This window comes from Hippopotamus amphibius, chromosome 2, assembly GCF_030028045.1.
Source record: "Hippopotamus amphibius kiboko isolate mHipAmp2 chromosome 2, mHipAmp2.hap2, whole genome shotgun sequence".
NCBI lineage: Eukaryota > Metazoa > Chordata > Mammalia > Artiodactyla > Hippopotamidae > Hippopotamus > Hippopotamus amphibius.
Genome location: NC_080187.1, coordinates 143,499,552 through 143,514,055, shown reverse-complemented (window position 1 = coordinate 143,514,055; position 14,504 = coordinate 143,499,552). Strand labels below are relative to the sequence as shown.

At 40.2% G+C, this 14,504-nt stretch overlaps 3 protein-coding genes across 12 annotated transcripts in view; 1 reads left to right on the top strand and 2 right to left on the bottom strand.

Annotated features, from left to right (window-relative positions):
- RCCD1 (RCC1 domain containing 1) overlaps positions 1 to 14,504 on the top strand; it is a 53,664-nt gene that overhangs the window by 8,633 nt on the left and 30,527 nt on the right. The gene's annotated exons all lie outside the window — the stretch shown is intronic.
- Positions 484 to 1,036, bottom strand: LOC130843993 (non-histone chromosomal protein HMG-17-like). The gene has a single exon (XM_057719962.1). The coding sequence runs from the start codon at positions 938 to 940 to the stop codon at positions 668 to 670; it is 273 nt and encodes a 90-aa protein (XP_057575945.1). The 5' UTR covers positions 941 to 1,036; the 3' UTR covers positions 484 to 667.
- The window catches only part of PRC1 (protein regulator of cytokinesis 1), a 34,279-nt gene continuing 30,914 nt past the window's right edge, over positions 11,140 to 14,504 (bottom strand). For 2 of the 7 annotated variants that reach the window (XM_057719947.1, XM_057719948.1), the window contains 2 exons: positions 14,257 to 14,433; positions 12,342 to 13,926 (listed from right to left, as the gene is read on the bottom strand). In XM_057719947.1, the coding sequence (XP_057575930.1) occupies positions 13,789 to 13,926; positions 14,257 to 14,433 (315 nt within the window). In that variant the 3' untranslated portion in view covers positions 12,342 to 13,788. The other 5 variants (XM_057719942.1, XM_057719943.1, XM_057719946.1 and 2 more) reach the window with 5 other exon arrangements.

Genomic DNA, 14,504 nt, shown 5'->3' with positions numbered 1-14,504 from the left:
CCAATGAAGTCTTCATGTGATGCTCTGAATAGGGAAAGTTTAGAGTGAGGGTTGACATTTCACATTTAGCATGTTGTTTAACAACTTTTAACAAGCCGACCCTGACTTTCAGGAAATGGAAATGAAAATGGCAGAAGTATCAATCTGAAGATCCACAGTCTAAAAAAGGAACCACTGCTCTTTTGAGGGATGCCATCTCAATGGTGACACGGGAAAGTCTAGATTGCCTGACATACTAGTAACCAATCTTTGGGGGTCAGGTTCCAACAGGTCTCTAGGTTTAAGGGAGTCAAGTCTATGCTGAAGGTGGAGACGGAGAAGAGGACATAAAAACTAATTTTAGTTTTCCCATACCACAAGGCATTTGTGCCAAGATGGCTACTGTGTCAACATCAAGGAATCCCTCCTTCCTGGGAACCAAGAGGAAGTCTCTCAAAACTAGACGGGAAAGGTGTTTTTCCCCCACGTCAATCCAACTTTGGAGACAAACTATTAGTGACATGTGCCCTTCCCCCAAAAAACAACAATGAAGTGTTATGTGTGCTAACAACATAGCTTAAAAAAAAAAAGTAAAACAAAGTTCTGCATTTTTATAAAACTTGATAAAAAATAGTATTTCAAACTGTACAGTCGCCAGAAGTACGCAGTTATCAAAAATGCACACACTTCACTTGGCATCTCCAGCACCTTCAGCTTTCTGTGCCTGGTCTGTTTTGGCATCTCCATTTTCTGCAGGGTTATTCCCATCCTTGCCAGCATCAGCCTTCCCCTTTTTCCCTTTGGGTACCTTCTCTCCCTTCTTTGCAGGGGCCTTTTTAGGCTTGGGCTCTGGCTTTGGAGGAGCGGGTTTAGCAGATAACCTTGCAGATCTTCTCTGTGGTTCGTCCTTCGCCTTGGCTTTATCTCCTTTAGCATCCCCTTCAGCCTTTCTCTTGGGCATGGTGGCGACGGCGGCTGGACGTACGCGCTGGACACAGGGATGCAGTGGCGCGTGGGCTTTCGCCGATCCAGGGGTCGCTCTCGCCTCTTCCTCACACTGCTCCTGTCTTAACCATTTTTAAGTGTACAGTTCAGTGGTATTAAAACATTCACATTTTTGTGCAGCCATCATCACCATCCATTCCCATCTCTTTTCATCTTGTAAATCTGAAACTCTACAGCTGTTAATAACTCCCTGTTCTCCCCAGCCCCTGGCAACCATCATTATACCTGCTGTCTGTCTTTGTGCTCTTGACTATTCTAAGTACCTAATATAAGTGGGATCATATTTCACTTAGCATAATGTTCTCAAGCTTCATCCATGCTGTAACATATTGCAGAATTTCCTTCCTTTTTAGGCCTGAGTAATATTCCATTGTATGTGTACACCACATTTTCTTTATTCATTCATTGGTTGATGGACACTTGGGTTGCATTCATGTTTTAGCTGTTATGAATAATGCTGTTATGAACATGGGTTTACAAACATCTCTTTGATACTGCTTTTTTTAAAATTTAAAAATTTTTATTTTTATTTTATTTGGCTTCATTGGGTCTAGTTGCTCTGTGCAGGCTTTCTCTAGATGTGGCGAGTGGGGCTCTGTTGTGGTGCATGGGCTTCTCAGTTCAGTGGCTTTTCTTGTAGTGGAGCACAGGCTGTAGGTGCACAGGCTTCAGTGGTTGTGGCACATGGGCTCAGTAGTTGTGGCACACGGGCTTAGTTGCTCTGCAGCATGTGAGATCTTCCCAGACCAGGGATTGAACCCGTGTCCCCTGCACTGGCAGGTGGATTCCTAACCACTGCACCACCAGGGAAGTCTGAGACTGCTTTTAATTCTTTTGGATATATACCCTAAAGTGGAATTGCTGGGTCACGTGGTAATTCTATTTTTAATTTTATGAGGAGCTTACATAGTGTTTTCCACAGTGGCTTTACCATTTTACAATCCCACCAATAGTGCACAAGGGTTCCAGTTTCTCCACATCCTCACCGAACACTTTGTTTTCTGTATTTTTGACAGTAGTCATCCTGATGGGTGTGAGGTGGTATCTCATGGTAATTTTGATTTGCATTTCCCTAGTGCATTTGCCTAATTAGTGATGTTAAGTATCTTTTCATGTGCTTATTGGCCATTCACATATCTTTTTTGGAGAAATGTCTATTCAAGTCCTTTGCTCATTTTTGAATCAGGTTTTGAGTGTGTGTATGTGTGTTGTTTTAGGAGTTCTCTATATATTCTGTGTATTAACCCCTTATCAGTAAGTGATTTGGAAATATTTTCTCCCATTCTGTTTGTTGCCTTTTTACTTTATTAATAGTGTCTCTTAGTGCAAAAAGTTTTTAATTTTCATGAAGTCCAATTTGTCTATTTTTTCCTTTGTTGCCTATGCTTTTGGTGTCATATCCAAGAAATTGTAGCCAAATCCAATGTCATGAAGATTTTTGTCCTTTGTTTTTCCGAGAATTTTATTGTTTTAGGTCTTACATTTAGGTCCTTGGTCCATTTTGAGTTAATTTTTATATATGGTGTTAGGTTAAGGGTCCAACTTCATTCTCTTGCATGTGGATATCCACTTTTCCCAGCACCATTTGTTGAAAAGGCCGTCCTTTCCCCATCGAATGAGCTTAGCGCCCTTGTCAAAAATCATTTGATTGTATATTTGAGGGTTTATTTCTGGGCTCTCTATTCTGTTCCATTGATCTATATGTCTGTCTTTTTATGTCAATATTATTTTGATTAGTATAGCTTTGTATTAGGTTTTGAAACCTGGAAGTTGTGAGTTCTCCAGTTTTATTTTTTTTCAAAATTGTTTTGTCTGTTTGGGGTCCATTGAGATTCCATATGAGTTTTAGGGTTTTTCTATTTCTGCATTAAGGTCCTCGAGATTTTAGGAACTGCACTTAAACTATAGATTGCTTTGGGTGCTTACTGACATTTTAACAATATTAAGTCTTCCAATCCATGCTCATGGGATGTGTTTCCATTTATTTACATCTATAATTTCTTTCAGCAGTGTTTTGTAGTTTTCATTGTACATGTCTTTCACCTCCTTGGTTAATTCCTAAGTATTTTCTTTTTTATGCTATTATATATGGAATCATTTTTGTAATTTCCTTTTCAGATTGTTCATTGTGTATAGAAATACAATGGACTTGTGTGTTGACATTGTATCCTGCTACTTTGCTTAAGTCATTTATTAGTTCTAACAGCTTTTTTGTAGTCTTTAGGATTTTCTACATAGAAGATCATTCATCTGCAAACAGAGATAATGTTACTTCTTCCTTTCTAATTTGGATGACTTTTATCTCTTTTATAGCCTAATGGCTCTGACTAGAGCCTCCATTACTATGTTGAACAGAAGTGGTGAAAGTGGGCATCCTTGCCTTGTTCCTGATTAGAGGAAAAATCACTGAGCATTATGTTTACCATGGGATTTTCATATATGGCTTTTATTGTGTGGAAGTAGTTTCCTTCTTTTCCTATTTTACTGAGTGTTTTTAATCATGAAAGGGAATCTTGCTTTTTCTACATCAGTTGAGATGATCATGTGGTTTTTTTTCCCTTCATTTTGTTGATGTAGCATGTTATCATGGTCATCCTTGTATTCCAGGAATAAATCCCACTAGGTCACAATGTATAATCCTTTTCAAATGTTGCTGAATTTTGTTTGCTAGTATTTTGCTGAGGATTTTTTCATCAATGTTCAAAAGGGACATTGGTCTGTAGTTTTTTGTTTTTGCCTTTTTTTGGCTGTTGGGTCTTCACTGCTGCACGGGCTTTTTCTAGTTGTGGAGAACGGGGGATACTTTTCCTTGCGGTAGCTTCTCTTGTTGTGGAGCGTGGGCTTCCATAGTTGTAGAATTCAGGCTCAGTAGTTGTGGCTTGAGGGCTCTAGAGCACAGACTCAGCAGTTGTGGTGCATGGGCTTAACTGCTCCGCATCATGTGGGATCTTCCCAGATCAGGGCTGGAACCCGTGTCCCTTGAATTGGCAGGCGGATTCTTAACTCCACCAGGGCAGTCCCTGTAGTTTTCTTTTTTTTTTCTTAATTTGTTTGTTTGTTTATTTATTGGCTGTGTTGGGTCTTTGTTGCTGCATGTGGGCTTTCTCTAGTTGCAGCGAGAGGGGGCTACTCTTCATTGTGGTGGCTTCTCTTATGGAGCACTGACTCTCGGCACGCAGGCTTCAGTAGTTGTGGCTCGTGGGCTCTAGAGCTCAGGCTCAGTAGTTGTGGTGCACAGGCTTTCTTGCTCCATGACATGTGGAATCTTCTCGGAGCAGGGATTGAACCTGTGTCCCCTGTATTGGCAGGTGGATTCATAACCACTGTGCCACCAGGGAAGTCCCGCTGTAGTTTTCCTGTAGTGTCTTCTGGCTTTGATATCGGCTGGCCTCACAATGAGTTTAGGAAGTGTCCCTTCCTCTGAAATATTTTTGAAAAATTTGAGAAGGATTGGTATTCTTTAAATATTTGGTAGAATTCACCAGTGAAGCCATTAGGTCCAAGGCTTTTCTTTCTTGGGAAATTCTTGATTAGTGATTCAATCTCCTTACTAGTTACAGGTCTATTCAGATTGTTTATTCTTTGTGATTTAGTCTTGATAGGTTTTGTGTTTCTAGGAACATGTCCATTTCACCCAGGTAATCTGATTTGTTGGTGTACAGTTGTTCATAATACTTTTTAAAAAACAAATTTATTTGGCTGCACTGGGTTTTAGTTGCCGTGTGCGGGATCTAGTTCCTTGACCAGAGATCAGACCTGGGACTCCTGCATCGGGAGCTCGGAGTCTTAACTGCTGGACCACCAGGGAAGTCCCCATAGTACTCTTTTTTTTAAAACTTTTTTCTTTTGGTAGAATTAGTAGTAATGTCCCTGCTTTCATTTCTGATTTTAATAACTTGTGTCTTCTTTTTTCCTTTGTCCATCTAGCAATTGACAAATTAAGTTTGTTAATTTTGTTGATCTTTTCAAAGAACCAACTTTTGCTTTCACTGATTATTGATTTTCTATACTCAATTTTACTTATCTTTGCTGTAATCTTTATTTCCTTCCTTCTGCTAGCTTTTGGTTTAGTTTGTTTTTCTGGTTTTTAAGTTGAAAGTTAGATGGCTGACTTGAGATTGAGATCCTTCTTGTTTTTTTGATGTGAGCATTTATAGCTGTAATTTCCCCTTAGCACTGCTTTTGCTGCATCCCATAAGTTTTGGTATGTTGTTTTTCTTTTCATTCATTCTGATTATTTTCTAGTCCTCTGTGATTTCCTCTTTGATCCATTGGTTGTTTAAAAATGTGTTTAATTTTCACAATTTTGTTTTCAGTTTTCTTTATTATTGGTTTCTAACTTCATCTTATTGTGGTCAGAGAAGGTAATTTGTATGAGATCTTTCTCTTTAAATCTATCAAGACTTTATTTGTGCCCTAACATATGGTCTGTCCTAGAAAATGTCCCATGTGCACTTGAGAAGAATGTGTATGCTGCTGTTGTTGAGTGTTTAGTATATGTCTTTGATCTAGTTGGCTTATTGTGTTGTTCAAGCCCTCTATTTCCTTATCTTTACTTATCTTTCCTTATCCGGTTGTTCTATCCATTATTGCAAGTGTGGTATTAAATATCCAACTATTATTGTAGAACCATCTATTTCTCCCTTCAGTTCTAATAGTTTTGCTTCATATATTTTGATGATCTGTCTTTAGGGTCATAAAGTTTATAATCATTATATCTTTTTGCTATATTGAGCCTTTTATGATTATATAATATCTTTTGACTTAAGGTCTATTTTATCTGATATTATAGCCACCCCTGCTCTCTTTTGATTACTGTTTGCATGGAATAGCTATTTCCATCTTTTCACTTTCAGCCTGTTTCTGTCTTTGAATTTCAAGTAAATCTCTTGTAGATAGGATATAGGTGGGTTGTATGTTTTTATCATTCTGCATATCTCTCTCTTTTGACTGGAGGGTTTAATCCATTTACATCATTTAAAGTAACTTCATAAGAAGATTGACTTTTGTCATTGTGTTATTTGTGTTCTATATGCCTTATAACCTTTTTGTCTTTCATGTTCTGAATTCTTGTCTTTTGTGTTTAGTCGATTTTTTTGTAGACAAATGTTTAGATTCCTTCTTAACTGCCATTTATGTAAATTCTATAGTTATTTTCTCTGTGGTTGCTGTGGGGATTACATTTCATGGCATAAAGTTATAACACTCTGATTTGAATTTATAGCAGCTTACATTCAATAACATAGAAAAACCTCTGCTCCTTTACAGTTCTGTCCCTTCCCCCTTTCAGTTTTGGATGTCATAAAATTACATCTTTTTTAAAATTTGTTTATTTTATTGGCTGTGTTGGGTCTTCGTTGCTGCACACAGGCTTTCTCTAGTTGCAGTGAGCTGGGGCTACTCTTTGTTGTGGTGCACAGGCTCCTCATTGTGGTGGCCTCTTGTTGCGGAGCACAGGCTCTAGACACGTGGGCTTCAGTGGTGGCGGCACATGGGCTCAATAGTTCTGGCTCATGAGCTCTAGAGTGCAGGTGCAATAATTGTGGTGCACGGGCTTATTTGCTCCGCAGCACATGGTATCTTCCTTGGGCAGGGATGGAACCTGTGTCCCCTGCATTGGCAGGCAGATTCTTAATCACTGAGCCACCTAGGAAGTCCCCTAAAATTGCATCTTTATACAATGTGTGCCCCAAACATAAACTAATAATTTTTAAAAAATGCATTAGTCTCCTAAGTTATGTGGACAAGATTGAGTTAGAAATAAAAGTTATAGTAATACTAGCTTTTACATTGATATATTTTTTCTGTAAATGTCTCTTAAATCATGTAGAAAACAAAGGGTACAGCTGCAAACCACTGTTACAATCATACAGCTTTTGTAACTGCCATGTATTTACCTTAGTGAGCTCTTTATTTCTCCCTTGAGCATTTCTTGCAGAAAAGGTTGGTCATGAACTCCCTCAGCTTTTGTTTATCTGAGAATGTCTTGATTTCTCCCTCACTTTTTTTAAAAAATAAATATCTATTTATTTATTTATTGGTTGCATTGGGTCTTCGTTGCTGCACACAGGGTTTCTCTAGTTGTGGCGAGCAGTGGTTACTCTTCGTTGCTCAGGCTTCTTAGTGCAGTGGCTTCTCTTGTTGTGCTCAGGCTTCAGCAGTTGTGGCTCACAGGCTCTAGAGCGTAGGCTCAGTAGTTGTGGCACACAGGCTTAGTTGCCCTGCAGCATGTGGGATCTTCTCGGACCAGGGATTGGACCTGTGTCCCTTGCATTGGCAGGCGGACTCTTAACCACTTCACCACCAGGGAAGTCCTCTCCCTCACTTTTGAATGAGTTTTGCCAGATACAGGAATCTCTGTTGACAGTTTTTTTCTTTTAGAACTTTGATTTTAGTTTCTGATGAGAAATCTACATGCAATCATACTGAGATCCCTCATATGTGATTTGCTTCTCTTTTGCTGCTTCCAGGTTCCACTTTGTCTTTTGTAATGTGTCCCAGTGTGGGTTTCTGAACTCATCTTACTTGCAGTTCATTGAGCTTCCTGGATGTTTATATTCATTTCTTCAAATTTGGGATATTTTCAGCCATTATTTCTTCAGATATTCTGTCCCTTTCTCTCTTTTCCTTCTGGAACTCCCAAGATACATGTTGTTCTTTCTGATGGTGTCCCATAGGTCTCTTAGGCCCTGTTCGTGTTTTTTTTTCTTATTTATTTATTTATTTATTTGGCTGCACCAGGTCTTAGTTGCGGCATGTGGGGTCTTCATTGATGCATGTGGGATCTTACTTTCAGCATGGGAACTCTTAGTTGCAGCATGTAGGATCTAGTTCCCTGACCAGGGATTGAACCCAGGCGCCCTGCATGGGAGCGTGGAGTCTTAGGTACTGGACCACCAGCGAAGTCAACTGGCCCTGTTCACTTTTCTTCATCTTTCTTCTTTCTGTTCCTCAGCCCTGATAATTTCCATTATCCTATCTTCAAGTTCACTGATTCTTTCTTCTGCCTGCTTAAATCTGCCTTTGAATTCCTCTAGTGAATTTCTCATTTCAGTTATTGTACTTTTCAGCTCCAGAATTTTTTGGGTTTCTTTTTAGGTTTTCTGTCTCTTTATTGCTATTATTTTGTTCACACATTGTTTTCTTGACTTTCTCCACATCTTCCTTTAGTTCTTTGAGCTTGTTTAGGACTACTGTTTTAAAGTCTTTGTCTAATTAGCTGCCATTAAGTCTTTTTCAGGGATAGATTCTTTTGATTTTTTTTTTCTTTTAAATGGGCCATACTCTCATGTTTCTTTGCACGCCTTGTGATTATTTTGTTGAATACTGGACATTTGAATCTGGTAATGTGGTAACTTTGGGAATCAGCTTCTCCCCTTTCCCCAGGGATTGCCTTTTTTTTTTTTTTTTTTTTTTAATTGTCATAGGCCGTCTCTGTACCAAGGATCAGCCTGAGGTGTAAACTTAATATCTTTTCTAAGCCTTTCCTTAGGCATCATGGTCACTTTCTAATTTTCCTCATATATGTAGATGTTTTTGAATGTCCTAGTCTTTAAGATCTGGTTCCCAAAAGGGAAAAAGTGAAAAATGAAGGGGGAACAAAAGGGCACTGACCTGTTAAATTCCCTGGAAGTCACTTGAGCCAGGTTGATAGTACCAGAGGGAGGAAAATACTTCTCAAAGAATAGTGGTTATGGGTTACAATCCATCTGGCAGCTCCCTGGAGGACCAATGCAAGAGCTCAACTTTGTTTTGCCAGACTTAGTGTTCTCAGGGCTGGGCAGCTTTTGCTGAAAGTATTTAAAGGTACATATATTGGCTGCAGCAGCCAGGGCAACGGAAAGAGCTGGGAAGAAAGAGGTTGGGAAAGGAGACAGGTAGGGAGAAAGGCCTTTTAAAAGCTCCCATAGTATACTGGGGAATCAAAGCATGACACAAGCCCTGGGCTGGATATTTGCTCAGAAAGGCCTGAGGAAACAGTAAGCTTTCACTTCTGCCTAGCATTCAGGCTCCACACAAGCAAGAACTGAAGGCTAAGTCAGAGTTCTAAACAGTCTGGCTAAGTATTAAAGGCTTGCTCCAACACAAAGCCAATCTGTAAAGAATGTATTTTTTTCCCTCACTTTTCTTTTAATATGTGAGTTTAGCAAGGTTGCAGGATACAAGAGCAATATACAGAAATCAACTGTATATTTATATGCAGCCAAGCAACAACCATAAATTCTAATTAAAATATACCATTTACAGTAGCATTAAGAAATATGAAATACTTAGGGATAAATGTGACAAAGATGTGAAAGATCTATATACATGACCTACAAAATATTTCTGAGAGAAATTAAAGAAAACCTAACTAAATGGAGAGATATGCCTTGTTTGTGGGTTGTCAGTTCTTCCCCATGTTGGTCTATAGATTCAATGCAATGCCAATAAAAATCCTATCAGATTTTTTTGTAGAAATTGACAAGCTTTTTTCCCTAAAATTCATACAGAAATGCAGAGGACCTAGAATAGACAAAATAACGTTTAAAAGCACAAAGTTGGAAAGCTAACATTACCTGATTTCAAGAATTTGTATAAATCCTTGGTAATTAAGACAGGTTAGTACTGTCATTAGGACAAACAGATAAATGGAACAGAAACTTACAGTGGAGAAAGTTTAGCTTTTCAGCTAATGGTGCTGGACAACTGGATTATCTGTATGCAAAAAGAATGAACTTAAAGTCATACCTGGAGCCATATAGATAGATACACACAGAGCCAAGACATATCAGATGTAAATGTAAAACCTAAAACTTTAAACTTCTAGGAAAAAACCTTCATCATCTTGGGTTAGGTAAAGATTTCTTAGAGTAACAGTAGTATAATACAAAGAACAAATGGATTTCATCAAAATTAAATCTCTACTCTTCAAAGACATGGTTAAAAGAATTAAAGCAGCCTGAAATTAATATAATGTATGTCAATTATACAAGAAAAAAAAATGAAAGAAGCCACAGATGGGGACAAGATCTTTGCAAAACATACATCTGATAAAAGAACTTGTATTCAGGATACATAGGGAGCTCTCAAAACTCAACAGCAAGAACACAACTCTGGAATCCCCTGGCGGTCCAGTGGTTCGGACTTCTCTCTTTTGCTGCCGAGGGCCTGGGTTCAATCCCTGGTCAGGGAACTAAGATCCCGTAAGCCACGTGGTGTGGCCAAAAAACCAAAAATGCAAACACAATTCAATTTTTTAAAATGGGCAAAAACAGAAAACAGGTACTTCACGAAAGAAGATAATGATGGCAAAGAAGTACATGAAAAGATGTTAAACATCATTAGTGATTAGGGAAGTACAAATTACAACCACAATGAGATACCATTTCACAGCTACTAAAATGGCTAAAATTATAAAGAAATTGGAACCTTCATACGTTATTGATGAGAATGTAAGATAGTCCAGCCACTTTGGAAAACAGTTTGGCAGTTTCTTAGAAAGTTAAACATACACTTATCATATGTATGATCCAGCCATTCCACTCCTAGGTATTTACCCAAAAGAAAATAAATCTCCATACAAAGACTTGCATGTAGCAGTGAAACCAGAAGTTTCCTAATAGTACCTCAGCCTTTTTTTTTTTTTAATTATTTATTTATTTTGGCTGCATTGGGTCTTCATTGTTGCACACAGGCTTTCTTGCATTGGGTCTTCATTGTTGCACATGCGCTTTCTCGTTGCAGCGAGCGGGGGCTACTCTTCATTGTGGTGCTCGGGCTTCTCATTGTGGTGGCTTCTTTTGTTGTGGAGCACAGGCTCTAGGCTTCAATAGTTGTGACTCACAGGCTCAGTAGTTGTGCACAGGCTTAGTTGCTCTGTGGCATGTGCGATCTTCCAGACCAGGGATCGAACCTGTGTCCTTTGCATTGGCAGGTGGATTCTTAACCACTGCACCACCAGGGAAGCCCCCCTCAGCCTCTTTATACATCAGGAGTTAAAAAACTTTTTTTCTTAGGACAAGAGATGTTTTTAATTTAGAAACACTCAAAGGAATGTGAAAATCATACTCCCGACTAAAAATTTCTTGTATGTTCTTCTAGTCTTTTCTGTCTTCCACAGACAAAACCAACCAAAAAGTGACTTGGGGAACAATGAAAACACATACCACAATATATATTTTTGAAATATAAGTATACAGATTTTAATTTATTTTTAAGAATATTTATATTTTAAAATCAGGACATGTATACGTATGACTAAACAGCATGGCTGACACAGACCAAATCCACACTGATAAGCTTCCAAGAACCATTTACTGTGCTGACAGTAGTACTGGTGCAGGCAGACAGAGGGAGAATAAATAATAGTGCTTTGGGGAGTGCAGTAGTGATCGGTAGGGTAGGTAAAGAAGGAGCCTCATCGTGGACGCTACAGCAGGAACAGCCCCCCAGTACTGATGTGTGCAAAGTTCCAGATCTCCACGACAGAAACAGCCCAACCCATCCAAACATCCTCCCAACTTGGCTGGCAAGTGCAGAGAGTGGAGGAAGTCACAGGGGGCACAGGCATGGGGAAATGGACCCAGAGGAAAACTGAAGAAGTAGAAGTACGTGTGTTCATACACATACCCCCACAGCACTGTCCTATATAACAAAACTGTACACAATTTTAAAAAGGTGCTCCCAGCCTCCCTGTCACCTCTTTGGCAGTGAGTCAGGCCATCCCAACTTCTGACACACAGACATCTTCATCAGGAGGAAGGCTATCCTGTGTGGTGGGCACAGGCCTTTAGGTGAGAGCAAAGCTACTGAAGCTATAGCATTAATTGAACATTCCTAAACAAAAAAGATGTTAATTGCTAATTATAAGTGTACAAAATTATAAGTGTACAAACCAAAAACTGCTTTATGTCCCATACCCCAGGGATGGGCATAGTCAATCATTTAACTATACACTGGTGAAGTATAGCAAGCCCTTGATCATGCTTTAGCAAGTACAATTATGGGGCAGGGAAAGAAATTAGGTTCCATAAGCTAACATTTACGCTTACTGCTATGAACTATGTTTTAATGTATTTCTTGAGTCAAAATAAAACCAAGTGTCTAAGGACCCACTAAGCTTATGATGGACTCTCATCTGTAACTCATTCACTTCTGTAAGTTAGGCCCATGTAAGTAACCTATCCAGGCTTTCAAGCACATCTAAACTGAGGAAACATTAAAGCCACCCCTGTATCATTAGACACAAGGGCACAGGAAACCTCAGCTGGATGACTGATCAGGGCTTCTCAGGACTGGATGTTGGTTGAATTGAGGATTCGAGAAGTAGCATCAGATTTGGAAGCCTTTGAAAGTTCTCGCTGTTGAAAAATAAATAACATCAGTGGCAGTACTGCCCCCTCTCATGCATGCCCTGCCCTTGTAAGCATGGGTGAGTGTCAGCATAAGGCCCTCTGAGGACTGTTTCTCTAAGGCAGTGGTCCCTAGCCCAGCACAGGCTGTGTTAGGAACAAAAAGTGGGGGGTGGGGTGTTCTGAACACCTTAGTCACAGATTAAGCATGTGCACATATGCCCCTTGATCCATTTCTTCAGCCAGTTCATTCTGTTAAAACCTTACAGAAAATAAATCCCTTATACTTCACAGAGTACTCTCTGAGTTGTCAAGCTAGGTAGGCAACAAGCTTTGGTCTTTTGAGCCCTTTACAAAACAACGGGCCAGAACATATATCTACCAATCCCTGGGGCTGAGGGCCTTGTAACCTGCTGGTGATTGATCTCATGCTGGAGCACATGGTATAGAAGCAAGAGATAAAGCATGAATGACCACTGAGAAAGGACAGATGTTAGCAGAGGTAAGTCAGTACTGGCTTCAGTGCTGCCTGGTGGTCTACCAGCCATGACAACCAAAACCAGAAGAACCTCCCTCGGCCTAGCCAGAGATAAATAGATATAGGTTAGCACCAAGTGGATGAAGTGGGGCTTGGCTGAGCAAACAAAAGAGAAAGCTGGACTCTGTCCAGCAATCAGCTAGCCAGAGTGACAAGTACACACTTCTATAGGTAGAAGCACCCCCATCAAGTAAATTGACAAAAGTAAAAGAATATAAAGCTAGCTTCAGTGCTCAAAATGAACTATAGCCTTGGGCAGCTGTCACATTCTCCATCACTGTAGCAGGAGAGTTCATGCCCTAGGCTTTAACCCAATATCCCCCACAAGGGTGAGGGGCAGCCTCACCTCTTAATTGTTAGATACTGAGGGAAGAGAGAATACACATTGTTAAGGAAAGGGCACTGCAGTTAAGTGTTAATAAATGTGGAGTAGGTTACTAGGAGCTGAAGAGCATTGTGGGAAAAAAACTACTTTCTTCTAGTGCCACATATGCTTTAGCAGCTCAAATGTGGTAGAAATAGGCAAAGGCAAAGAAATGAGCATTGGCTAGCTCAGAGTAGACAGAAAGTTGGCAATGCAGCTCTGAAGGGTTAGTAAGACATATACTCCAGGAAATAATCAGCACACAGGCCAAGAACCTCATAGGCAGCACACAGCTGGGGCTCCCCTCCCCACGTGATGGGGCCTCTATTCTTTCCAGCACACTGGAGGCCTTTAATGTCACAACTGGGGAGGGTGAAAGTTTTCTGTTGTGAAATAATATGATAAAAAAACTTTGCCTGACTTTATATGGGGCTGAGAATCCAATTCACGTTAATCGGCAGGTTAGTCAGTCTACTGAGGACTTAAGCCAGATATTTATGATTTTTGAAATCCATATTAGGAATTCCTGCTTCCTTTGTGAAAATGGTTTTATGATAGTACAGCTGAGATTATTGGTTAGTGTAGCCCTGTGCCCAGATGGGAATGAAGCCAGCAGATGACAGATCAGTCTGGAAGAGGGACATGGGACATGCAGGGGTTGCCATACAGACCTGAATGGCAGTGGAGCTGTCAGAGAGGAACGGATCCTTCTAAGAACAAAGAATTAAGACAATTACCAAGAACTCCACCAAGAGAGCACCAGGGCAGTGATTCGAAGGGTCACCTCCTGCAGCCAGGGAATGGTATTTCTTAAGCAGAAGGATCCCAGTTAAATGTCTGCTTGCTGCTGCCATCTTTCTTCCTATATACCGCCCTTAAGCCACCCCCACTTCATGCCATGATCAGGTCAGGAAAGGGATTCTCAGCCTCCAAAGAACTGTCCTAACTAATAGCCTGGGTGTCCTTGGGAAGATACCCACTCTGCCCCAACTGTGTGCTCCCCAGGAACTGGTAGATATTTAGAAAAGGTGAATTACCGCAAACTCAGAATAGGTGCTGGCAACAGAATTAATGCTGAAGTTGCGTCGTTGGGGGGCCGAGTCAGGGTACCCACCGCTGAGGATGCTGCCATTGAGCTCCAGGTTCTCCTTGTTGGCTCCATGCTTGACGCCACGGGGTGTTTTTTTCCCCGAACAGGTGGAAGTGATGACTGGCTGTAGAGAAAAGAAAGATCGATCAATGTATCATCCTTATGATGACCACACACACACAAACTATCAAAGGC